At 29.4% G+C, this 27,473-nt stretch overlaps 2 protein-coding genes across 3 annotated transcripts; both read left to right on the top strand.

Moving 5' to 3' along the window:
- The first annotated feature begins 3,329 nt into the window (after positions 1–3,329).
- Positions 3,330–27,473, top strand: LOC142334012 (uncharacterized). Of its 2 annotated transcripts, none has more exons than XM_075381679.1 (6): positions 3,330–3,461; positions 6,120–6,272; positions 9,487–9,612; positions 15,872–16,006; positions 17,943–18,101; positions 27,330–27,473. In XM_075381679.1, the coding sequence occupies exons 2-6, from the start codon at positions 6,123–6,125 to the stop codon at positions 27,339–27,341; spliced, it is 582 nt and encodes a 193-aa protein (XP_075237794.1). In that variant the 5' UTR covers positions 3,330–3,461; positions 6,120–6,122; the 3' UTR covers positions 27,342–27,473. The 2 variants fall into 2 exon arrangements, with proteins under 2 accessions (XP_075237794.1, XP_075237793.1); XM_075381678.1 differs by lacking the exon at positions 27,330–27,473 and adding an exon at positions 22,644–23,115.
- Positions 18,108–22,645, top strand: LOC142334009 (uncharacterized; the record flags this gene model as incomplete). The annotated part of the gene is made up of 1 exon (XM_075381676.1): positions 18,108–22,645. A coding segment is annotated over one exon (1,545 nt), but the record flags the coding sequence as incomplete, so codon positions are not given.

The following is a 27,473-nucleotide window of genomic DNA, read 5'->3' as shown; positions in this document are numbered from 1 at the left end:
CTCCACAGGTTAACACAATTTGAATTCATTAAAACTAAACTAATTCTTGTAAAAATTAATGTTTTACCTGAAACAAAAAAACACATCACATTTGTGCCCTACTGGAATTGGAGGGGCACGACCACGACTTAAAACATTTAACCCAAAAATAAAATGCATGTAAAACCTGAAAACACACATAACAATGTATAAATAAAAAATAAACTTGTGGATAGGCCTGCTGGGAGGAAATGATATTTTTATTAAAACTAACACGCATATTTATTGTAATGTGCACAAATTTTCAATAAAAAATAAGAATGTTGATTACAGTATAAAATAGACATAACATACTGCAAAAAGGAGCACCAATTACAAATTAAGTAGTTCTCCCACAAATTAATTATTATTAGTATTACATTAATAGTAATTATTTAAGTCACATTAACACTGTTCAAGTGTGAAGTTAGTTTAAAAAGCAAAACCCTGGATTACCACAACCCAATTATGTATACATGAGTTCATCTAAAGAGCGAATTCCCCATTTGTAGTTGGAAAAGATAACAATTTACCTCTAGAAAAATAAAGCTAGCGTGAAACATTAACCCATCAAAGAAATATTCCTTTACCTAAATTTGGCAACAGTAGTAAGAAAAGAATTATAAAATTTATTGTTATTCCATTACAAAAAGTGAAGAACTATTCAGGAGTATTAGATAATTCAAATAGAGAAGACAGAAATTAAGAGTAAACTCAACAGTATCAAACAATAGCTTTATGTTTGCCTAAAATGTAACTCTTTACATTATTCTCACACAAGTTTAAAATATTATAAAATGTGATCTAGTCCATTTTAGCAGATAAAAGTGAGGGAATGTATTCTATAAAAAAAGAATAGAAATGTTTTGTCATGTATGTGAATACAATCCTAAAGGAGATATTCAGTCCAGCTATGTGAATTGTTTAACGATCCAGATAATATAGCTTGTTTAAAGCAAGAAGACTGTTGAGCAAAATGTGTAATAAGAAAGCATGTAAGGGCATTAAGTAGAAGAAATTGTGTTGGTAAGAATATCCCTAGGAAACCCAAAAGATTGTTGTTACTGTTGCAAATTCTGAAAAAGTTTGACAGTATAAAATGAAATTGTTTGAAATTCTGTTTATTTTATATAATAAAATTACTTGATTATTAAGTAATTTATTTAAAAATCATGTAACAAAATAGTTGAATAGATTAATGTGAACGACTAAATGAATAAAATTCTAACTGTGTTTCTAGATCTGGCTTGTGCCTTTGATCTATTCCTCATATAAAACTTTTAGAAATGTTAAAATGAAGAACAATAACATTCTTGTTTAAATTTCTTCATTCTAAGAGAGGTGAATGCAGCCATCATGTTGACTGTGCTTGGTCTCTACAATTAAAAATCCAGGTTTGATTAAGAAACTGTTTGCATGTTTACTGTTTACATAACTGTTGAATTGCATTGCAATGCGATTAAACAGTTTATCACATTCATTTCTGTAACGCCGCAAAAATTCATGCACTGCAGCAAGACTGTTTTACTTGTGCATGTCAATTAACTTCTTCATCTCACTTATAGCACACAATTTTTTATAGTCCAATTTTTCAGTCGATCTTCATAAATCAAAGATGATTGTGACATGATGAAGTTTTTGCAAATCTTTAAATTTTCTCAATGAAATCATCGAGGGCTGGCTGCTACCTTCAACATGAATGTTCATTCTAATGAATGGCACCACTGTCTTATTTTAGGGTACTCATAAAATTTGCCTGTGAATATCGGCTGTAGAATTGTTAGCTGGCCATCAAAAATCAGATTACTGTATATTTTACATTTCAGCAGTATCATAGATTGTAGCACCCATTATAAATAAACGAATATAAACAACTAATAACAAAATGACTAAAATAACGTTGCCGACTATGGATTGAAATAACTGAGCTATGGGTATATAAAAAAAAATTATTGATAGAGCGTAAATGAAGCTATGGCTAGAAAGATATTCAATAATAACGGTCAAGTATATTCTGTTCATCCTTTCACTGTTGAATTATTCCATGATTTGAAATACTTTATTTTCGTGTTTATTGGTGTATACGTAATGGTAAATTCTACTAATCTGGTGATTATCATAATGAACGGTTAATACGTGTAATCGTTCCAACGGTGAAGAATTTAATAAATATATAGCGATAAACATGTACAATTTGTATATTTAACTTTAATTAGACGAGGTTATCAAGCTTAGGTTATGTTGATATACGTACGATTTGTTAGTATACAGAATCAACATAATCTGTACTCACTAACCTCGACCGATTAACAGTCATGTTTTGATTATAATAAATTCAGCTTGCCTCTGTAGCGCGAGTGGTAGCATCTCGGCCATTCATTCGGAAGGTCCGGGTTTTAATTCCAGTCAAACATGACATTTTCACACGCCGTAAAAATTGTCATTCATCTCATCCTCTGAGGCAGTACCTAACGATGGTCGCGGAGGTTAAAAAAGAAATTTCTGCTTATATTCGAGTGAGAATGTGTAAATATCCGGTATATTTAATAACTAGCTGAATATTTATTAGATTCTTCAACATTTAGCCAGTAATCATGCATAATCACCGGATTCATCAAATTTACTGTAATGTAAATTTAATTAATCTAAATTGTATAACATATGTACCATTTAGATTAATATACAAAAATTATATTTTTTTCAGAAAACTGAGCGTGTTGACGAAGAAGGCGAAAATAAAAAAGGTGTTGTACCCGGTTTGGAAGATGATGAAAAAAATAAACCCTCAGCTGACTGACGCCAGTTTAAAACAGCTGTATCGTTGCCGGCGGTTGGTTTCTTTAGAAATTTTTCCTCCACCAACGTAAAAACGTAATCACTTTTAAAATATTTGAAATATTTTTTATAAAAAATAAAAAAATTCGGGTCGGTTTGTCACTGTAGAAGTTCATATTGTGAAATAAATGTCATCATAAACCGTCATGGACCAGAATCTGTAATCAATTAAAAATGATTGTTTGTTGTTTAATTTAGTAAAGTAAATTTTATTTGTATTTTTATGTTGGTTTTTGTTTTTGTATTTCTTTTTACGTACAACAAAAACATTATTATTATTAAACTTCGCATCATGTTGTTTTAATAAATTTAAAGAAAATAGTCTTTTCTAAGAATTTTATGAAAATTTCGGTAATTTTTTTTATGTATAAACAACTTTAAATGTTCATTGAATGGAAAATTATTTAATACATCTGTTACGTAATATATATATATATATATGTAATTTATTTCCCCAACATACATCATGTCTTGTAGTATAAAATTGCTTGTGTTGGCATCAATCATTATCATTTAACGCTTAACGTTGTTTGGGCAGGGTTGTTACTTAAAGATCTATAATCAAATTCAGTATTATTTGTTGTTGGGGTTCTTATTTGTTTATCTCAGTAAGTATTTTTAAACTATTCAATATAAATGAATAATATTTAAGTTAAATTTTTATTTTGTATTAATGCATCGTAGTGTGGGTTTTATCCTGATGTAAGTTCATTTGAGTTCGTTGTAAAATATTTTATGTAAGCGACGTGTTTTACGTGGCAAAAGTAAAATTTGTAAGTTATATTTTAAACAAATAAGTACATATAAACATTGTAATAAATATTAATACTCCTTGATGCCCCCCCCCACAATGATCATAATTCAAGTTCTCACAAGTTTATAATTAACATTTAATTTTCATTCCCATGAGTCTTCATTGTTTTAAGCAGATGATAATCCTTTGGAATGTAGCTGACTTCACCAGCTTCCTCATTTAGTGGCATCCAGTTTAGATTTATTGTGGAGCATCTGTTTATTTGTAAGTTCAATGACCCTTAGATTATCTATTAAGATTATCTTCTTGAATACTAGATCGTGTATCTTTGGTGGATCGGTTTCAATTAACCAAACATCTCAGGAATGGTCGAACTGAGATTGTACAAGACTACACTTCATTTACACTCATACATATCATCCTCATTCATCCTCTGAAGAATTATCTAAACGGTAGTTACCGGAGGCTAAACAGGAAAAAGAGAGAGAGAGATTATCTATTAAGAGAGTTTGCTTTGAATTGACATGAAGTAAACCGACATTCTTTAATTAGATGTTAAGACAAGCCAATCGTTTGAGAATGATGCAATTAGTCTTACTTTATATTTAATGATGTCATTCGAATCAATCTTGACAGCTAACACCCATCAACTGTTGACAGCCTGGAGGCTTCTGTAGCTGCCATGTTTGATTCTGATGAAGAGAATTTATTTCTTCATGTATCACTTTCTTCCATTCAGAAGCTCTGCATAGCCTATTTATAATTTGAAAGTGTTTAATTAAATGGTATCTATCCTCATTATCTGTTGCTACTGCAAGGGAATCAAATTTTCATCTGTTGATCCCTCTTCAAGAATCAGCTCTCTCTGGCTTTTTCAGGTCGTCTTTACTTTGTATGTAAGAAAAGTTATGAGTTAGATTCTTGTAATGTTTTTGGTCTAATTTTAATATCCCTGCCGACAATCTTTTACTTATCCAGAAAATAAACTTTATAACTGCAGTCTGCATATGCAACCATATACTCTTTAATGACGTTTCATCGAATTTTCTTTTTGTCTGGTTCATGATCCAAATAAAACATTCATTTCCAAAAATTGTCAGATGACTGATATTCACTTTTCTTTTAATAAATAACCCAACAGGGGGCCTTTTCCTATCACTTTTGTCGGTACTGTTCTATTTAATGTATATGTAGCAGAAAGGACTACTTCATGCTACACTCTTGAGTGATTTGGGAAAGTGGATTACAGAATGCAACCTGGATCTTATCGCCTCACAAATTATTCTGTTTTCTCTCTCAGCTACTCCAGATTGTTGTGAAGAATAAGATATAATCATAGAATGCTTGAAACCTATTTCTTTAGTTAACTCCTGCATTATCAAATTCCTTGCCACAGTCAGTATGAAGCTCTTTCAATTTTAGTGTAGCTTGGGTCTTCACCATTTCAATAAAATAAAGCAACTTTTCCTTCATTTCATCTTTTCTGCTCAAAAGGTAAGTTGTTTTGAAAGTTGTATTGTTGTATTTAAAAACTAAATAATGTCTGTGACCATAAATGTCATTTATGCAGACATCAGCATACACCACTTCACCAACCGAAGTAAGCATTTTAACTTTTACCATATGACATTGTATGATTTTTTCCAGAACACAGAATTTACTGTCACACTGAACTTCAATTCCACAGTCCTTCAGAAGTGATTGTATATAGCTCATTCTTTTATGCCTCAATCTTTCATGCTGTTCTCTGAACAAACCAGGCTTTTCTGAGACAGAGATTGCCATGCAATTTGGAATCGCCTGTATTTACCTTAGTGAGGTACATTAGCTTAACGCTTTTACTTTATACCGGTTCTTGTAATTTGTTACTTGTTGGTGACATTTGTTCCATCTCAAATATGAAATTCAAATATTACAAAATAATATAACGAGATATTAAAAACTTAAGTTCAATAATTTCAATTTTTATTGCATTAAATCATAGTATTTATTTATGTTAAAACAGAATATAAACGTTACTGCATTCACTGTTTCACGCGTATGTAAGCAGCTGGATTAATCATGTCATCACTACTCTCAGCATGAAATTTCTGGAAAGCTAAGATTCGTGCTGCTAACTGTGAGGCTGTAACTACACATTCCAATATAAAAAAAATTCTGTTGCAAGCCGTATGAGGTTCATGATGCCTTCTTGCAAGGATATGCATATGAGCCATATATAGTTCACACGGCTTGTGATTCAAAGAATCAGAGCCAAGGGCCATGACACATGGCCTCACAGACTTCATGTGAGCCACATATGGAGCACATGGCAATCAATGTACTAATGTTATTCGCCTGTTCTTATCTTTTTAATTAAGAAAGCTTGCGTCAGTTATCAAATATAATCTTATCCACCGCCATAAAACATAAATCAAAAACAATCAATAAAAAGGTATTTATGAACAGTTTTTTTTTTATTATAGATATTTATTCTAATTTTTGTTCCTGTTTTGTTGGATTTTTTTTACAGATAATGAATGGGCCTGTAAACAATAATTTTATTAATGAAGCTCTACCTCTTAATACAAATGTTAAATTACAGACTGAACAGGATGACGTAACAGGAATGATAAGCGTTTTTTTGCCACTTCACATGACTGAAGCTGTTATATCATCTGAGCATGTAAGATTTTTTAAAATCGTTTTTGTATGTTTTGCCGAATGAGAACCATGAAGCGATATTTTTAATTCATTTCTTTCTGATGTGTGTTTTCGTCCCTGGTGTTCCTACAGTTCTTCATTCTTCTGCTTTATTTTTGGCTTCTTTCTTCGGACCAAATGTTCCTTTTTTCTTGTTTTCTTTGAAATCTTTACTGATTTTCTGAACATTGTTGAATACTGTACTATTTCCTTCAAATATTTCCATTTATTTTATTTGATTTCAAACGGAGGATCATCTGATGCAAATAGGTCTTTTGGTTTGATTATTGAATTTTAGTGCCTGATTTTGGCGTCTATTGAGATGTTCACTTGTTGAAAATATTATTTGTCAGTTGGTAGGCTAATTTTATTTTTCTCATTCTTGTTTGATTGGCTTCTTTATCTAAACCATTAATTTGGATTTTACTCCTGTATATTTAAGTTTGTTGACTTTTTTGATTTTTCCATATTTTGTTTTTAGAAACTTGGGAGAATCTTGATTGGTTGGTCATGAATTCTGCCTTTTTGAAGTCTTTTTAGCCTTATTTTCCCTGCAATTTATTTTAGGTGGTTTATTGTTTTGCTGCGTTTTTGAGGTTCTCCAAGAAAATTGTAATACCATCATTGAAGGCTAAGCAGTTAGTTGCAATTCCTTTCAATTACAGACCCAATTTTATTTAGTGGTGTGTTTCATGATTGTTTCTGTAATCCTGCTGCAATGAAGCCATCTCCTGTTTCCTTTTTGCTTAATTTTTGAATGATTTTGTCTATTTTTATTTCATTAGATGGTTTGGATTTTTCAGTTCCTGTTGCTGGATTTTGGAATTGAAATCTTACCTCGGGTTGTTGGTAGTTTAATGATTTTTCTAAGTGCTTGCTAAAATTTTACAATTATTTTTGATGTTAAGGCGTAATTTTTCATTTCTATTGTAAAGAAAAGGGGCTGGATGATTGATATTGTAAGTTTTTAAATTTCTGTTAGTGTGTAAATTTTAAACTTTATTTATTTGATTCAAATAGACGGGAATGAAACCCATAAATACAAAATCATAAGGACATAACAAAATTATCATTCATAGCTCTTAATTAGGTATTATAATGGTACTTAATCTACTATTATAAATGTTTAGCCAGGTTAAGTCTATTTTACATAGTAAAGATGGCCTAGTATTAGGTGATCTATGATTGAAATATAAAAATATTGAAAATTGTGGCCAAGCAATCTAGTTGGTATATGAAAGTCATAGGGTTGCAGTAAATTAGGATAGTCAAAATAACTCAAAATTTTATAGGAAAATATTAAATCTGTCCTCTGATTTAAGTAGTGTTATTCAGTAAATAATTAATCAACATTTGCAAACCTTACAAATTGAATATGAAAAATAAGTCACATATTTTTATAGAGTTTAAGTCGATTTGAAGTAATTGAATATAAACTAGATTTGTAATTTGCCTAAAAATTTCATATCAACCACAAATAATAAATAAAGTGAAAATCATATAATTAAACTCATGTCCTTTATAAATATTACAAAAACTAGAACCCAAATGCCTTATTATTGGTGAACCCCTTGTCTTATTCTAGATCTAACATAAGTAGAGGTAAAATTATCATTTTTAACATACAGAATTCATTTTGAACAAAACGAATGTATCCAAGACAACTATTTATTATTAAATTTACATGCACCAAGTTTTCTAATAAGTAATTTGATATTAACTATATCAGCGACGCTACAAAAATTAGTATAAATTGCATCAAGATAATAACCATCATCATCAACAGTATTATAATACTGTATAATATATATATATGTGTGTGTGTTCATACAAGTTTGTTTGCAAAGACATTTACCTTCTGAAAATCATGTTTTTCAGGAACTGCAAATTTATTTCTGCAAGTTGTAATTTTCATACAAACTAACTTACCTAAGAATTGTATTTAAAGAACAATTTAGGAACTTGGTTAAAACCGGTACAAAAAAGGCAGAGCAGTTCTTCTCTAAAAGAGGATAAATATTTTCTGGGCCCATGAAAAAATTATTAAATCAGCTAACGGTACCTTCAACATCATTCTCAGAATAATGTTACTGCAGCGATCACAGTTAAATGTAATTTCAGTCTAGGAAAAATCATTCTTAGTATAGACATTCCCAAATATTTTAGTAAAAAGCTCTGCAATATCAACGCCCTTATCAGGATTCTTATTTTCAAAATGCATACGAGATTGAGAAGATCTATAGTCGTTTTTATCAACAAATTAAAAAAAATCTTTGCAATGATTAGATAAAGATTCCTTAACTTTAATGTTATAATTAATAATTCTTAACGACTAAGAGTATTACATACACTCTTAAATCTCATTCTTAAGTAATTCGTAATAATAAGTAGATCTGTATTGTTTTTGAAGCTTATGCAATTTTTTCTTTTAATAATTGTGATAGGTTTGCTAGAAAACCACTTCAAAAATTACATTTTGGACATGACTATCAAAAATATTAATAAGAAGTTGCAATTCCTCAGCAAAAATTTCTATATCAATGATCAGCATCAAATCCTTGTCAGGCATGGCATTTTTCATACGCTACAAAATTCAATTTCCATGTTCCTTGTACAAACTTCATTCAGTCTTATGTGGTGATATAAAAAATAAATATTATTTGCTATCAAACTTTTATTTAGTAAATGCTGAAAATTGTCTTAAAATATTGTGGAAAAATATCTTACAAAATGAATATTTGTATAATTTAATTAGTATTTATGAGATAAAAGATTAGAATTCATAATCTTAAGTAGTTATCTCTAAAGGTAAATGGTATTTATCACGATAAAAATTTCACCATAAGCAATACTAATATCAATAAGATAAGGAAAAAACTAAATCATGAGAAATACTGCATCAGTTTAACAAATTATATGACTGTAAAAGATTACAGCAGTTTGTTGAAAAATCTGTAAGGTAAGTAGCAGCATTTTTAACATTTAAATTTGGATGATAACACATAGCAAAAGAATCATTTTCTAAGTTTTCCCCATATAAAACCTGGCACATTAAAGTCACATAATAATAATAATTTAACACTGGCTGCACTGTGAAAGCGAATTAAAGGTACAATTTATGTTAATTTTATAAATTATACAAATAATATAAACATATTATTTATTTTGTAGCATTAATTAATTGTTTTTTATTACAGCAAATAGGTTTTGAACAACTGAAAGAGGAACCACTTGATATTAATGGTGATATTGAAAAAGATCCTTTAGCAATTGAAGAGTCCAACGTAGTTAAATTAGAAAATTTAAAAGTCGAAAATAAAGTGGTAAGGGTGTTACATTTTGCCTGCAGTGGAACAACAACTACCCAGATGGACCTTTGAAGGCCAAATCATAAAATCGTTTTATCATATGTACTGCACATATTCAATTTTTTAATAGGAAACACATAAAGTAAAGAAATAAAAATAAATGTATTTCAGTAAAAGAAAAAAAGAAATTTGGAAAGTTGGTGTCCCACTGTATTATCATTTAATTATTATTACCTAATACGTAGACTTTGGACTCTGTACAGGCCATCTCTTAACTCATTTATATATATATTTAGCCCACCAGGCTGGTAAACTCATTGCAAATCAGTTGTTCAACAGCTGATTTTCGATGTTGAAGGTTCTCAGGTTCAAATCGTAGTTAAGGTAAGTTTTTTTACATGGATTTAAAAACTAGTGGATGTAAGAGATAAAAACAGTGTTTACTAGTTTACTTTGATGGTTGGAGTTGAACCGTGGTGGGGCTGCTTTATTGTTCACAAGTTGAACAAATTACATTAACATTTTTAGAATATAGTCAGTCAATATAAAGTCAGTCCATTATCCAAGTCTCTTCTATGGGACTGTTTAGGCCTTTTAGTCTTCCCAGTACTTTATCATATGTTCTGATCTTTGTGCCCTTTCTAGTATAGAAAGTGTTTGTTGTGAGTGTTTTTGTTCTTGATTTTCTTGTTTAATTTTATCTTATCTGTGGTGTCTTCTGGTGTAAGGCTAATTTCCTTCATATCCTCTGATCTATCTGCATCCATTCAGTAAATTTATATTAAAACAATAAAACAATTTTCTTTTTTTGGTCTATTTTTATCTTAATTGTTGGAATTTTCTATCTGTTTTAGCAATTAAAAATTTTTAATTGTACCATTTATAATTATTTTTTAACCCCTTAACGGTTTTTTATTTTAGCAGAAAATCATGTTATGTCCTTTTATGCAATGAATATGATAAAAAAACTAATTTAAGTTTCTATTTTTATACTTTTCTTATCATACAATGTAAAAAAAAAATCACTTTCGGCATGCAGGTAAGCGGAGGTAGATTTCACAAGTGTTAAGTTGGGGATTAAAAAGATTTCCACCTTAAAGTTAATAAAGACTGTGAATTTACTCAATATGACAAAGGTTACATGTAAAAAAAGTTGCAGATTTTTAGCATATGACAAGCCTCATCTTCTTATAATTCCAGCAACATTTTGGTCATCCCTTGCCGTAAGGGTTGGTCATATCAAAAATTGTTTCAGACAAAAGTTTTAGGTAATATTTAGAGGACTAACAACCACTTTAAACAGATTCGATACTTTGCCTATGAAGGGAGGTATGATTTTTTTGTCTTTAAAACCTCATGTTTTCCACCCTCCGGGCCAATGGTTGGTGATATCAAAAAACTTTACTTATATAAATTTTAGGCCCTTATCCAAAGAATAGTAGGAGTTTGAAACAAATTTGATATTTTACTTAATAAGAAGGTTATAGCGATAATATGTTTTTTCGAAAAAGCCTACCTCCATTTCCACCCTCATGGCTTGATTTTGCAGTTAGTTGATGCATAAACTCTTCTTGCGTTTCTGGTATAATTATAAATTTAACAAACTTTAAATAATGTTGATGTGCTGTTTTATTGTTTTTTCTCTTTCGTAATCGCTACCCAATCCAGACCATCAGATCCTCTCAGAACAATATACATATATACATAAAAATAGATTTAATGTGATCAAACTTCAGACAGAATATGTGGGTGACAGTATTTTGAAAGCTGCAGTAGATGGCACCACCATCTATTTTGATGTGATTCATAATTTAATATATTTCAATCAGTAATGTAAAGTAAGTTCAGTTAAATGGACAACCTGCATAATTGCTTAACTTAAAGTTATTTTTATTTAATTTTAATTTTGGATTTTTAATTTTAAGTTGATTTTTTGCCTTGACGTCATATTTTTACATATGTAAATATTTTTAAGATTTAATTTTAATTTAATTATTAATGTTAAAAAAAAATAAATAAATGCCTGATATGTTATTATATTTTACAAAGTTTGTAATGTAATTTGAAGTGAATATGTAATACAGCCGATGATGCGAGTAAATCATGAGAGCACTCCTGCATATATAGTGAAATTAGATAAGTCTTCCTACTTTGTAAATTCTGTACTTTGGTTGATTTAATAAAAAAATATATATATTTATAAACTTTTGAACTGACAGTGGTTTTGGAGTCTGGCGGATGTGAAATATGAAGATATGTCAAAATTTTCCAGAAGTCGAATCATGATACCCAATATAATAGGTAGCTTTCTTATGAAAAAAATAATTATATATATATAATAATGAATTATGACGACTGAAGGATGTGATAAACATTTTCTATATATATTTTTCTCACAATAAAAAAACATGATACAGATGAACACTTTACCTGAAAAATTAATTAAAAATTTTTTTTAATGAAAATAGTTTGTAAGTGTTTATGAATTTAGGCAAGAGTTCAAGATCACACAGTAACAATTTATATTCGCACTTGCCAATCTGCTGTTATCATATTTCAATTTAAAACTTGTTATAAATAATTATTTTTTTTAAATGAATTTTAATGTTTTTAAAATATTGAAAGATTTTTAAGAAATATTTTTTTTATTCCTTCTTAGTGTGGAAATGTCTAAAACTAGGGACAAAGATCAACATCACATTTGCAGCAATAATATTGCAATTCCTTTCTTATGTTGCTTGCAAAACAAACAGCACAACTTGTTCTGTGTAGGTTTTATCTGTATCTGGAATATACGTCTTGAAATTTCACAGACTCTCATAAGATCATCTTCTACAGACGACCAACCTCTTTTGGTAAATGACTTTATAATGAATTTCAACAATTTGCTCAATAAGTGCTTTCTTATTGCCGTGATTTAGGTTTTTTTATAATTTCTTTGTCTCCACTTACATAAACAATCACGTTTATAATTATAACTTTTTTCTGACTGAAATAACATATGTCTTAATGCCAAAGTGTGTCCTTTTTGTTTTAATAAACTGAATGAAGCTTACTTAGCCTGCATTTCTGCAGTGGTAAAGTTGCATCAACTGCTAAATTTTTTTCAGGTGTATATGAATTTGTTATAAAATATAAAGGTAACAGATGTTAAAATAATCGGTTTATTTTTTTGGAGATGGGTTAGTTATTATCACAGTAAAATGTTGGAAATGTAACAGAAGTTTGACCCTTATGGTATAAAATTTTTCCAAATACAATAACTGTAAAAAGGGGCTTGTTTGTATGATAACTTTTGTTTTTGGCTTCCAAATTTTGGCTTTTGATTTTTGATTTGTGGCTTCCAAATAATTGCTGACAGCATATATACAATTAGAAACAAAAGCATCTCATCATTATCAGTTGGATTCTATAGCTGAAATCTCAAATACTGGTTTAGTATTATTTTTTTTTTTTTTAAGAAATTTTTGGCGTAAAGAATTTACATTGTTAGGGTCATCAGTTGGGAAGTTTATTCATGGATTACCAGTAAATATTTGAGCATTGCAAGGTTTTGTGGTCACATCATAAATAAGCCCTTTCAAGCCCTATTCGAAGCCCAGTGTTTTGCCTTTTTTTAAGCAACAGATATTTAAGGTCTTATACCTATCAGGAGGCTGTAAATCCCATTCATCATGCTCATCATTGGTAATATTGCCCAAAAAATGAGAATCATCTTATTTGCCATGAGCTAAATCATTTAAAAGTTCAATTATATCACTATCATTTACACGTGATGAACAGACCATGTTGGACTAATAAATATCACTTACAATATTTAACTGTTATATCAATAATATTGTAAAACACTAGTAATTAAAATAATAACACAAAGATTGTTTATTCGCATAAAAAATTACTAAAATTAGGTTATAGTAAACAACTCTGTTATTTACGTATGGTCTTATCTACAGACACAAACAGTTAGAAATAAAAATATGACTGAAAATTATGCAAAAGTAATAGCAAAATTATGAAAACAATAAACAATACAAAGAAATAATAAAACTAATATGAATGTAACTTAAGGAATCATAAAACAAAGAAAAATCCATAGTAACAGCTATTCAGAACAATATGAGATAAGACATAAAATAGAGAAACGATATGCAACTAGCGCTTCACCATTAAATTAGAGTAACAGTGGAACTAGACACACACATTGCTGTAATTTGTCAACAAACAGCATAAAACAGGTCGGTTCATATTGACAAATCGTTTTGTCAAGGGCGACTTTTTTCAAGGTAGTTAATGACGAGTTATTTTGTCAAAAAACCAGTAAGGGGATTAAATAACTTTTAATATGAGTGTTTTGTGTCTAAATTTACATGATTTATGTTTAGTTTTCATCTTTGTTGTTAATCAAATTTTTTCAATATACATGTTATTTCACATCCATTTTCTTCCATATCTCTTCATCATTTTTCGGTATTTTAAATAGGAAGAAATATTTCTTTCGTGGTTTTGTTTTTCCTGGAAACCTGGAAAAATTCTTTCTCGCACTAAATGTTCATTTTTAGTCTTCTTGGGTTATTTTCATTTCTTTCAGTTTCTCTGGTTCAGTTGCCATAGGTTGTAAATTTCATTATTGTGTCTTCTTTTCTGTCCTTGATGGACTGTAAGACTTTTTGTTGTTGAAATTTTTCGATTAGAAGTTAGTTGTCAAATGTCAGATATTATATCGGTTATAGAGCTTCCAATCAAACAACTGTACAGTAGTGACTTAGTTTAGCATTCAACGATATCAATTTTTTTACTGCAGGTATTCTTAGTTAATCAATAGGCTAGTTCCATTTTACTGCTTTTAACATAATGGCTTCTTTATAAGAGATGTTGATGTCCAATAATCTTCCCTGGGTATTTGAATATTTCAGTTTCATTAATTTCTTCCTGCTTGCTGTTATTAGGTTTTGAAACAGCTGGTTATATACCATTATAAGAGATTTTGTAGAGTTTATGATAGTATAATAATAGTAAAAGGGAAATTTAGAAATGTATGATTTATATTAGCTATTCTGAATAACTTTCATAATTTATATGCGGTTTAACAAAGGTAAAAAAAGAAAGAAAGTAAAATGTAAAAATATAGCTCGGTATAATCATATACTATTTATAAATCTTTATTTCTACAGTAACAAGCTTATGCTTGCTTAAAGTTACTTATGGATGGTAATGAATTTTGTAGCACGTGGAAAATGTCGTTCGTGATGAGAATTCAAACCCAGGACCTCCTGAAGAAAGGTCAAAATGTTTTTGTTGTGCCACAGAGATTGGCATGAAACAATGATTATGACAAAAAATTCATTACCATCATTCTCACTCAATTTATTTCTTGTCTTTTATACTGACTGGTTCAGATTGTTTTTTTTTTTTTGTTTTTTTTTATAGTTAGGAATTATACAGTTTGTATGAAATGTTTATTATGCCTACATATAATCTTTTATAAAGTATATCAAATCTTGGCACTCCCTGAAAATATCAAATCGAGTTTATATGTATATATATATATATATTATTTTATCCTTGTGCTTATATTTATGAATATGAAATCTTTACTAAAAAAAATTGTAACTTATTCTTAAAAAATAATAATATCCATCTAAACTGAACCAAATAACTTCATCTTACAAGAAAGGGCCTTATTGCACTTCTGTCTGAATTGCTAAACTATTTGAAAAATCTTCCCACCAATTATTTATGTACATTTTGATCGGAATGCAGGTTAATTGTACCTTTTTTATAAGTAGTATTATTTAAAAATTCATCAACGGAGGAATGCTGTTTCTGTAAAAGAAATTTTTTTAATTGTATTTTATATAAGTTGGTGGAAGGATTTTTCAAATAGTTCAAAATACAATTAAAAAATTTTCTTTCATCGAAACAACATTCCTATGTTAATGAATTTTTAAATACGCAAAAAACGCACAATTTATCTGCATTTTGATTAACATGTATATAAATATATGCTCAGAATAATTTTCAATAGCGCCCTCTGAATTGTGAATTATCTTTTTGTGATCTTTTATGTTTATATATTTACCTTTTTAACATTATTTCACGTGTTTTATGTGAACAATTGATATAAACTTTAATCACATTTATTTTTATCTTGTAATTTATTTTATAATGATATGATGGTATTATTAACTTCCATTCAGAATAAAAAAATATTGTTTATTGAATGAATATTGGTAGTTTTCACATTTTGTAAGGTTTTTTATTATATTTTTTTAAGGAATCTGAGATATCTTTAAATGAAGAAGTTTCATTACAGCTTAATTTAAATATGAAAACCGATGAACTTCAAATAAATGATAAGTACTTACATACGGTGAAGGCAGAAGAAGAGATAGGATTTTATCCGGATTATGTAAGTATTAGTTATTGGATATTGTAATAAACATTATTTGCCTCTTGCTAATTTCATTGGTGTGTATGTATGTATGTATGTTTTGCGACTTCAGTTAGTTATGTTATAAAAAAAATTGTTTTTAATTCTATTTAGTTCTGTTTAATTAACATAGGCCTATTAGCGTTTGTGTGAATGCTAAGTCAATAGAGTGATGTTTTGAAACTAAGTTGTTGAAAGGGTTCATACTTAATATGTTTTGGGTGATTTGTTTTTAATAGTATTTGCTTTTCATATTTCAATTATCAGGTATACGATTTAAAATCGATTTGATACAGATTAAACACATTTGTGACATAAAATTTTATCTATGAAATGAAAATGAAATAAAATTTAATTCTGTATTTGCATTAGGAAAACTTACATACTTACCATATTTTTAGAAAAGATATTTGATGCAAGCACCCTGTGTATCTGCAATGCTTAAGTAATCATACTGAGAGTCACCTGATGCAAAATGTTGTCGGTGACTTCAGTCTCTTATTCTGAATGTTCTCCTTCAATTATCAATAGTGTAAGAGTTTGATTTATAAACTCCAATCCTTTAAATAACCAAAGGAAAAAATTGCAACTACACAAATCTGGGGAACAAGGAGGCCACTATCCCTTGCTCACAGTAACAAGGCTGTAGCCTTGCATGAATGTGTGCTATTGAATTGTTTCATGTGCAACAGATTGTTTCTTCGTCTTGTTAGAAGAAGCCATAATTTTTTCCACAATCTGTTAACAAAGAGATCAAGAGTAGAACACTTTTGTACTAACAGTAAAAAAAAATTGGTCCTCCTTCTATATGATTACCAGAACTGTACACTGATTTCTCATAGTAATATGTACACTCAAACGCATGGTGAGGATTTTCATTCATTACCCTAGATAAATGAAACTGTGCACAATCTGACAAAAAGCACAATATCGGGTCTATCTGTCGATGAATAATGTTTTTGAGAAACCTGTTTGGATTAATTAAGGTATTTCAGTTTGTTCTCGTAAATTGTTGTAAATTAGTTTACAACTGACAGTAGATTAGAGTAACATACAACCAATAATAGTGCTAGTAGAAGCATTGTTAAAGGTGGCACACAAATAACTGCAGTTGAACCTTACTCAATTTGGTTTTTATTTGCTCACCCTAAGTATGTGAATCATCAAATGTACCATAAACCATTTAAAAAAGATTTAAAATTTAAAGACGGATGGATGTTACTCCTTGGTCTGACTGTTAAAAATAGGACTTTCATAATCTTTTTTAACAACATATTGTTCATATTATTATTTATAATCTTATATTATTATAATTTTATAATATAAATATTGTTTGGTTAGTTTGATCATATATGTACTATAATTTACAGGGTGTCCAGATAAAAGTATCCAAAAGTGCTGTTTACAATAGGAGAACCAGTTAATATAATTTAATAATTTTTTTTAATAAACACAGCAACTCTCCATGTTTTAATGTAGGTCAGTCAACTTCAGTGTATGCACATTTTATAGCTCGGCAGACGTCTAGATGATAATTTAACTCTTGCCAGGTGTTTAGGTGCATCTGTGGCATTTTTAGACAAACACCTTCAACAATTTTTTTGTTTTAAATCATCTAAATGTCAAATTATCTGGGTGGTCATGCAGTTGGACCTCCTCGCGTGATCCAACATCCGGGGAAGCATTGTTCAGGAACATGATAACATCTCAATAAAAGTGTAGTGAAACACCATCTTGTTGGAAACTGAGTCCTGCAGGAATCTGAGGAACAGCAAAGTTGAGGTATGCTGCCCTGTAACAGTGTGCTTCATGAAAAAAAAATATGCCATTTTTGTTCCGTCATAACCAGACATTGGACTTTTGGTGTTTCCTTTTCATTTTCGATTGTAATTATTAGTTATTTCTAATTTTACAGGTTACTATCGATAAAGGAATGATCAAGGGAAGTACTAAGAATTGTGTTACTTGTAAGAGATGTATAAATAATTCTGTACATGATGGAATTATAAAAGAAAAATCCAGTGATTGTAAGCATGCATTTGTTGATGTAACGACAGAAGATTTAGTCGAGAGTGTAAGTAGTGAAAATGTGTTACCTGTTCAGAAAGGAAATAGGCAAAAGTCTCTTATTCATGTTAATGATTTAAAAACACATATTACACGTGACAAAGAGAAAAGTTTTATTTGTAATTTTTGTCACAAGTCTTTTAGTCAAAATTGTAAATTAAAATTACATTTAAAGATTCATACTAATGAGAGAAATTATGTTTGTAACTTTTGTCCAAAGTCATTTAAACAAGTAAACACTTTAAAGGTACATATTAATACTCATACAAAAGAGAAAAATTATGTTTGTAACTTCTGCCAAAAGGTTTTTTATCATTCTACTACTTTAAAAAGACATCTTAATATTCATACAAATGAGAAAAATTGTGTTTGTAATTTTTGTCAAAAGTCATTTAATGATAATGCTACTTTAAAATTACACTTAAATATTCATACTAAGGAGAAAAATTATGTTTGTAAGTTCTGCCAAAAGGATTTTTATTATTCTTCTAGTTTAAAGACACATCTTGATATTCATACAAATGAGAAAAAATATGTTTGTAACTTTTGTCAAAGGTCATTTAATTGTAAACAATATCTAAAGGCACATATTAATATTCATACAAATGAGAAAAGTTATGTTTGTAAATTTTGCCAAAAGTCATTTAATCAAAAACGCAATTTATGGGTACATATTAATACTCATACGAAAGAGAAAAATTATGTTTGTAAGTTCTGCCAAAAGGATTTTCATTATTCTTCTAGTTTAAAGACACATCTTGATATTCATACAAATGAGAAAAAATATGTTTGTAACTTTTGTCAAAAGTCATTTAATTGTAAACAGTATCTAAAGGCACATATTAATACTCATACAAAAGAAAAAAATTATGTTTGTAACTTCTGCCAAAAGGTTTTTTATCGTTCTTTTACTTTAAAAACACATCTTGATATTCATACAAATGAGAAAAAATTTGTTTGTAACTTTTGTCAAAAGTCATTTAATTGTAAACAATATTTAAAGGCACATATTAATATTCATACAAAAGAGAAAAGTTATGTTTGTAAATTTTGTCAAAAGTCATTTAATCAAAAACGCGATTTAAGGGTACATATTAATACTCATACGAAAGAGATAAATTATGTTTGTAACTTTTGTCAAAAGTCATTTAATTGTAAAAAAACTCTAAAGGTACATATTAATATTCATACAAAAGAGAAAAGTTATGTTTGTAAATTTTGTCAAAAGTCATTTAATCACGAATGCAATTTAAGGGTACATATTAATACTCATACGAAAGAGAAAAATTATCTTTGTAACTTTTGTCAAAAGTCATTTAATTGTAAGAAAACTCTAAAGGTACATATTAATATTCATACAAAAGAGAAAAGTTATGTTTGTAAATTTTGTCAAAAGTCATTTAATCAAGAATGCAATTTAAGGGTACATATTAATACTCATACGAAAGAGAAAAATTATCTTTGTAACTTTTGTCAAAAGTCATTTAATTGTAAAAAAATTCTAAAGGCACATATTAATATCCATACAAAAGAGAAAAGTTATGTAACTTCTGCTTAAAGGATTTTTATCATTCTTTTATTTTAAAATAGTCATACAAATGAGAAAAATTATGTTTGTAATTTTTGTCAGAAGTAGTTTAATCATAATTCTTCTTTAAATTTACATTTAAATATTCATACAAAAGAGAAAAGTTATGTTTGTAACTTCTGCAAAAAGGTTTTTTAATCGTCTTTTAAATTTAAAGAAGCATATTTAATTTACACACAAAGAAAAACATTTTTTATAACGTTTATCAGAAATCTTTTAACGAGAGTTATACTTTAAAAAGACATTTTAATGTCCATATTAGAGAATTGTTAAGACCTTTAAAAATCTTATATTAAGGAAAAAAATTAATAACATTCTTTTAAGTGTGCATAATTTATAACAAGTACAGGGTCATTCACGGGAACCGGATGTTTTTAAAATAATCATAAAAAATTGAATATTTACTTTAAAAAAGTTTTATTGGTACTGAAACACTTTTTAAATCAAAGCATTTGTTACTTACTCATGAACGAAAAATTATGTCCGGCAAGTGATGTCCATTTTGGGCAATACATTGTTGTAGCCTTTCACAGTAACCGGCCTCAATTCTTTGCAGGATGTCTACATCAATCTGGGTGACGTGATGACGAATTGCGATCTTTAGGTCCTCCAATGTACGCGGTTTATTGCCGTACACATGCGATTTCAGAAACCCCCGCAGAAAAAAATCACAACTACTCAAGTCGGGGGACCGAGGGAGCCAAGGAATGTCGCCAAATCTGGAAACGATCCGTCCCGGAAACAAGTTACAGAGAACAGCCATTGTTGCCCTCTCTGTGTGCGCTGTAGCTCCATCCTGCTGGAATAACACATTTTGAAAATCGATTCCCCGGTTTCATAACTCAGGGATGAAAAACGTATTCAACATCGCAATGTAACTATCAGCTGTTTCAGTTACGGCAGCGTCATTTTCTTAAAAAAAATATGGTCCAATAACACTGACCTTTCCTATTGCACACCAGACAGTCACCTTTGGGCTATGAAGTGGTCTCTCGTGAAGCTGATGTGGATTTCATTCTGCCCAATACTGGCAATTCTTATTGTTGACGAAGCCATTCAGATGTAAATGGGCTTCATCACTCATTAACAATAACAAATCTTCATTTTCTTCAAAAATGGTAAGCATTTGTCGACAAAATTGTAATCGCTGCGTGAAATCTTGCTTGTTTAACTGCCGCAAGACGGCTATCTTGTAAGGATGGAAATGCAGGTCTGTACGCAGAATTCGTCTTACCGTACTTGTGCTCGTTTGAAGCGCTGCTGAATGCCTCTGAATAGAGCGGCGTGGGTTTCTGACAATGGCTTCCCTTACTCGTTCGATGTTCTCCAGAGTGCTAGCAGTTCATCGGGGACCCGGTGGTTTTTTCTTTAATATTGAACCAATTATTCGAAGGTTGTTTACCCGTCGCAATATTGTGTTACGAGAAGGGACACTTGCATTACGATGGATATTAAACTGACGGCGGAAATCTCGGTGAACAGCAGTTACGGATTCGTCATTTTGCACAAAACTGTCATATGCGTACAGGCAGGCGTTGGTCTAGCGTCCACGGCTCCATCTCAACGACTAAAATGTAAATGCTATGAACAAAGAAAACGTCAAGACACCAGCCATGTCCCCCTCTCACCACGAAAGCCTGAGTACAACCCACTTCAAAAACATCCGGTTCCCGTGAATGACCCTGTATAACAAAATTTATCTAATATTTATAATTTAACATTACATTTTTCTCATTTCTGTATATGTTACAACTTAAGGCAGGTAAGTTTTTACCTTGCATGCCCCAAACACACGATTTTTTAAAAATTATTTTAAAAACTGTAATATATATGAAATTTTATATATGTAATTTATATATAAATATTTATTGAGTAAAAAAAAAATTATTAAGTTTTATGATTGATGCAAAGGTAAGCAGAACTGATCAGTCGAAGTATCGCAGAATGTGGTGGTCAATGGTGTAAGGGATAATAATTATTGAAGGAATTATCTTAAATTAAAAGTCTAACAGTTTTCTAATAGGTAAACATCTGCACTTACTGAGCACAGATGTTTACCTCTACTTAGATCTATACAGTCTAATACATCAAAATAATAAGTAAATACGGCGGTTAGATTTTTTTTTTTTTTTAAGTGGTTGTACATCTCTCATATTATTTATATGGATAGGTAGATATGAGTAGTATGCAGAACTACTTTATGTTATGATAGAAAATTTTAATGCATTATAAAATTTTTGTTGTAAATCTCTGATATATATTTACATTGTACAACATAACTTTTTTTCACTCAAAATTGTTGTTGTCAAAGATCTCTCTCATATTATGTATATAATTATATAGACAAGAGTTGAGTAATCTACAAAAATACATTTGTTTGCTATTTAGTTCATTTTACAATAGGATAATGAGGTGATAACAGTTTACTTGGAAACAGTCAGTGTCCAGTAAGTTCACTTATAATTGAAATATTGTATAATAGTATATTTATTCATTCTAAATACATGTGTTTATCACATTTCTATAATCACTTATTTTCTACATCTTTAATTTTGTTATTTTTCCTCTCCACTTCTCTCTTAACCTAGTTTTTATTTTCTATTTTGCAAAATACCACGAGTTGTTTCACTATTTTATCTTTATTCATACTTTTAATATGACAGTAGAACATTTACCTTCTTTTCTTGATTGTTGTTATCCTTTCAATTTTATTGTTAATCTCTTATTGCTTCTTAATTTATATTCTTCATTTACTGTAATCGGGCCTAGAATCTTCCTCAGAATTTTGCCTTATTTCTTTTAAAAGCCGACATTTTTTGTAAACGTTCTATAGAATGTGCATATATTGTTTCCAGTTCAACCACATAATGTCTTATTTTGACATGATGGATAGTGCTTTTTTATTTTATGTGTATTGCATCTGATAAGCTGTTTCTGTTTTTCTTGCTCTTTCCTTTACAGATTCTCCAACTTCTTCTTTGCAAAGAAAATTTATAATCTGACTAGTCTCTACATCGTGAAATTAAAGTTAAAAAAAAGTTGATTTTAAGTACAGATCTAATTAAGCCTAAGCCCTCTTGATTTATGGGGTTAAAATTTTATTTATCAAAGTAATTATTTATGATAAGTTACCCAATTTGATGAAATATTATTCAAAAAAAATAAATAATAGGTTTTCTTAAAATAAAAAAATGTAATCAAGTCATCTATAATCTGGTAATGTATCCCAGCTTAGCCTGAGATGTGTAAGTAAGGTGGCCTGAGATATATTATTTAAGGAAACAAATTCCAATTTTTCTTTCCTCTGAAAGAAAAATTAATGTTTTATTAAAGAAATCAGATTATTACTTAAGGAAATCTTTAATATTATTAAAAGTTTTCAATGATGTGAAAATGAGATATTAAATAAAAATTTGAAAAAGGAGCTTGTAAAAAATCCTTTCTGAAATACCGACCTAAAATTATTTTTTACCTTTTAGAGCTTTTAAGAGTGATGTTTTTAAAATTTTTTTTTACTTATTTTTTATTTTCTACTTTTTAGTCTTCTTATGTTTATACTTTACAGCTGCGCTAGCACATGGGTTTGAGCGTATTTAGCGAAAGATCAGATCGTACAGTGAGTGAGTGCAATCAGAACATAGAGCTAAATGATTTAATTTCCGGATAACCAAGATCCGGTAGATCAAAAGTGTACTAGATGCGTTAAAAAGTTAGCGCTCGACCTGCTGATACATACGAGGTCTGTAAATAAAATAATGAGACGGGTTCAGAAAAAACCTTTTATTTAAAGCATTGTGTGGCTTCCCAAAGGAACTATTTTGAAGGTGATAGAGTTTCCCACTCTTCATAGCAGTGTTGCAACTTAGAAACCGGAGTATACTTCAGATTACATTTTTTTAATGTTTTCTACTGTTCCAAAATGGTGTCCTTTGAGTTGTTTTTTTAAAGAACAAGGAAAAGTCACAGGAACTCTAGTCAGGTGGATAAAGTGGTTAAAGAACTACAGGAATGTTTTTCTTTGCCAAAAACTAATTAATTGAGTGTGCAGTGTGACAAGGTGCATTGTCATGATGTAGCATCCAGTTGTCTGATGGCTGGTCTCACGTGGGCAACTCCTTTCCGCAGTCTTCCAAGAATTTCTTGGTAAACATATTGAATTACAGTCTATCATGCAATTAAAAACTCCTTATGGACAATGCAGTTACTATCAAAGAAACAAATTAGCATGGTTTTGATTTTTGATTGCTGTTTTGGGACGTGGTAAGTTTGAAGTGTTCGACTCCTTGTTCTGGCATTTGGTTTCTGGGTTGTACTCAAATATCCAAGATTCATCACCATTATTAACATATTTTTAGAAAATCAGGACAAGTTCGTGGCACATTTCCACCCTCTTTTTCTGTTCAACGGTGAGTTTTTTTGGGACCAATTTTGCACAAATCTCTGTAATTCGAATCTCAAGGGACCAACATTTTTTTTCGATTTAGGGGTTTACTATTTACAGTGGTAGAATAATGAAACTCAAAAATTGTACAGAAAAATTTCATAATTTAGAAAAAATTGATGTTGTTCTATAATAATGTACTACAGTACTAAATTACGTTAAAAAAGACAAAATGTGCATAGTATTATGTAAAAATTAAAAAAAAAATGAAATACTGTACAATACCTAATTATTTCTTGCAAAAAAATTTTTTTTTTTTTCTTTGCAGATTTGAAAATCAAGGGCATTTTCAAATTTCACTAATTGGAGCATGTATAACTTCCTTGAACCTTCAATTATTTATTGCCAATTAAAATTTTTTTTTCTGATTTCCCGGAAATTAATCTAAATATAAAACACAGTTCAGGTACATATTTAAAGTATCGTAACTGATTTTAATTATATTGATAAATGTTTAATAAAAATCTCGTAAGCAAAAAATTATTGTTATAAGATAATATTTACTATTATCTTTTCTGCTAAGAACATTACTATGATTTTTATGTTAACTACTGTTTGCCTTTCTTAGCTTCATTCTTTTATTTCTTGATGTGTTTCAAAACCGCTCCATTGTCAAAACTTATTGTAATCATACTTTTAAATTTCTGTTAATCTTTATATAGCATTTAGTCAACGCCCCTCCCTATATTTCATGTCATGCCTTATTTGGCCTTCTTGTTTGTTATTAACAGTTATACTTATCTATTTCCTGTTTTCAGTAAATTAAGTTTCTTGAAAATGACATCCTCTTGATTGTTAATCTGTTCATTTATTGTTACTTTTTAATTTATTTAAAGATTTTAAAATTTTCTAAAACGTTCATTCTCCTTTTTTTAACAGATGTGAATTAATTTCATAGATTCTTCCATTTTCATCGGAGTATCCTTTTATCAAATGCGTCGCATAATAATAACACAATAATTAGAATATTGTTTTAGATTTTTAAAAGATCTCATGCGTTCATTATATCTTTATTTTAATCTTCTTCTCGTTTGTCCAATATATGTTGCATCCCATTTACATTTTATTTTGTATATACCATTACATTCGTAAATATCTTAAAAATATATATACCATTACATTCGTAAATATCTTAAAAATATATATACCATTACATTCGTAAATATGTCGCTGTTAAAAAAAATTTTTTAGGGTATTATTTATATTTATAACAATTTTTTAATTTTGTTTTCTAAAGAATTGTTTAATCGGGTAAATTTCTTTCCCGGTAAATGTTAATTTACGCCATGTTATTGTGTATGTTTTAATTTCATGTAATTTAATTCTATTTTTATTCATTTTTCTGTTCGTTTATTTTTATACCTATTATTTTCTGATAAATGTCTAACTCTTTATATGCCGATTTCTTTAATGGTGATTTACGTAGTCTATCTATCTATCATGTATCTAAAAGTCGATAATTTATGATCCATCAGGTGATTCAAATCATAAGCTATTATGTTATCTATAAAGGTTTCTTTTCTGTATATTTCAAAATCTTGATTATTATTATTATTTCTTTTAATCGTTACTTCTAAAAATTTAATAGTTTCATTTATCTATTTTTCCATCATTGATGGAAACTGTTGAATTTGTTCATTTCTTCCAAAATCTTTTCTTTATTATTATTAATTTATTTTTTAGATTTTTAAATAGATTTATTTTTAAATTTTAGATTAATTTATTTTTTAAATACTAATACAGTGTCATCCGTGTAACTAAAATGTTCTAACAACTGCATTTTCATGATCATCACGTATATTCTCTTCTTCAGTAACCTATAGGAATAGTTCACTTAGAAATCACTGATAGCGTGTTACCCTCCAAATCTATCCTTGGTTTTATATATTTTGTTATTAAATTTAAATTGGTTTCCCATAAGCGATAAGAGCATTATGAGTATATCTTGAAAAACAAAACAAAGTGTTTTCATTGAACCCTCAGTATATACAGCCTCTCCACGATCACAGTTTTTATGATGATATTTCAACTATACATAAGTTTGAGGTTAGATTTTGCATAAGGCGGTCAAAAGAAAAGAATAGTAAAGGAGTAAGGAGCCACTACAGCCGATTCCTTTACGATAAAATCGTCATTATTATCAAGGAAAGCCGTGTAACTCGATTGAAATTTCCATGATGGAAATCAAATGAGGAATGAAACCGATATTGTTACGTACACTTATATAAACTGAAAAAATCGGTTGCCTTTCCGCACCACACTGAGGTAGCAACCTTGGTGTGTTGAGAATTTATTAACATGTGAAATCTCTCCCCGAGAGGCCTACCATAAAACACTCGAAGTAAGATCTGATTTTCGCCTGATCTGGTAGAAAGATCTAAACTTTTCTCTTATAAACATAATGTAATACGCATAAATTAACAAATATAAAAATAAAATTTACTAAGCATACCAGTATGTAACACGGGAAACCCTTTACAAAGAATCTTTTCATGATTTCCGACCGCCACAAAATGTTTTCTTCGTCCTGTAAAGGAAATGGCGTAACACAATAAACAAATAAAATAATTTGTGTTTATCTACGTAAAATAGAATTATAACAGTTACAAGACGTATAAAGGTTTACTTATAAATACTACTGTATGTTCTGCATGACCACGACGGCATTTGCAAAGTCAGCTTCAAGAATGCAAAGCAAAAAGAAATAAGTTTATTTTAAATAATGTTCAATATTAGTTTTGCTCAACAGTCGTAAATGAAAGACAGGCTGCTCAAAAAATATTGAGTCTTTCTGATTAAAAATTTTAAAATTCTCGACCTATGGCCGCTAAATTTTACTGCATCCTGGACATAACCGATTTAGTCCAGTCCTCTCCATCCAATTTACAAATAATACTCTTCACTTCTAATTCATTTTGAACCGGAACTAGTATTTGGAAAATCCGACATGAACTTAGAAATTGTACTCCTGTATATTGCAAAGGGAGTGTGTGTTTCTTTCCACCTCAGCCTCCCTATTCAATAAACCATTTAAGAGTAACAACAACCTACCTCTTGCTCTGAATACTGTATTAATAAAACTTCTCATATTTAAATCGTTTATATTTTTTCGCCCAAATTTAATTTAATTTACCATATATACTCTGATACAATGCCCGCCTAACTTTCTCAAACTAAACTTTGCATTTCTCGTTTGTTTTTTCTAGACAAACCTTTAAGTCGACCTTTCCATTTAACTTTGTCATTTGTATCGAACACCATTTCTAACAATATTCATCTGCTCTTTGTGCTGTCTTATGACTTTCTGCTATAATCTTTGGATAACGTCTTCAATACGTATTTAAAATGTA

This window comes from Lycorma delicatula, chromosome 13 (genome assembly GCF_047948215.1).
Source record: "Lycorma delicatula isolate Av1 chromosome 13, ASM4794821v1, whole genome shotgun sequence".
NCBI classification, from domain to species: domain Eukaryota; kingdom Metazoa; phylum Arthropoda; class Insecta; order Hemiptera; family Fulgoridae; genus Lycorma; species Lycorma delicatula.
The sequence above is the reverse complement of the archived record's forward strand: the minus strand, read 5'-3'. Positions and strand labels throughout refer to the sequence as shown.

Coding starts and splice junctions, on each gene's coding strand:
- LOC142334012 (XM_075381678.1), top strand. CDS start 6,123: ATGAATGGGCCTGTAAACAATAATTTTATTAATGAAGCTCTACCTCTT. Junction 9,613..15,871: donor TAAAAGTCGAAAATAAAGTG/GTAAGGGTGTTA, acceptor TATTTTTTTAAG/GAATCTGAGATATCTTTAAA. Junction 16,007..17,942: donor TAGGATTTTATCCGGATTAT/GTAAGTATTAGT, acceptor CTAATTTTACAG/GTTACTATCGATAAAGGAAT.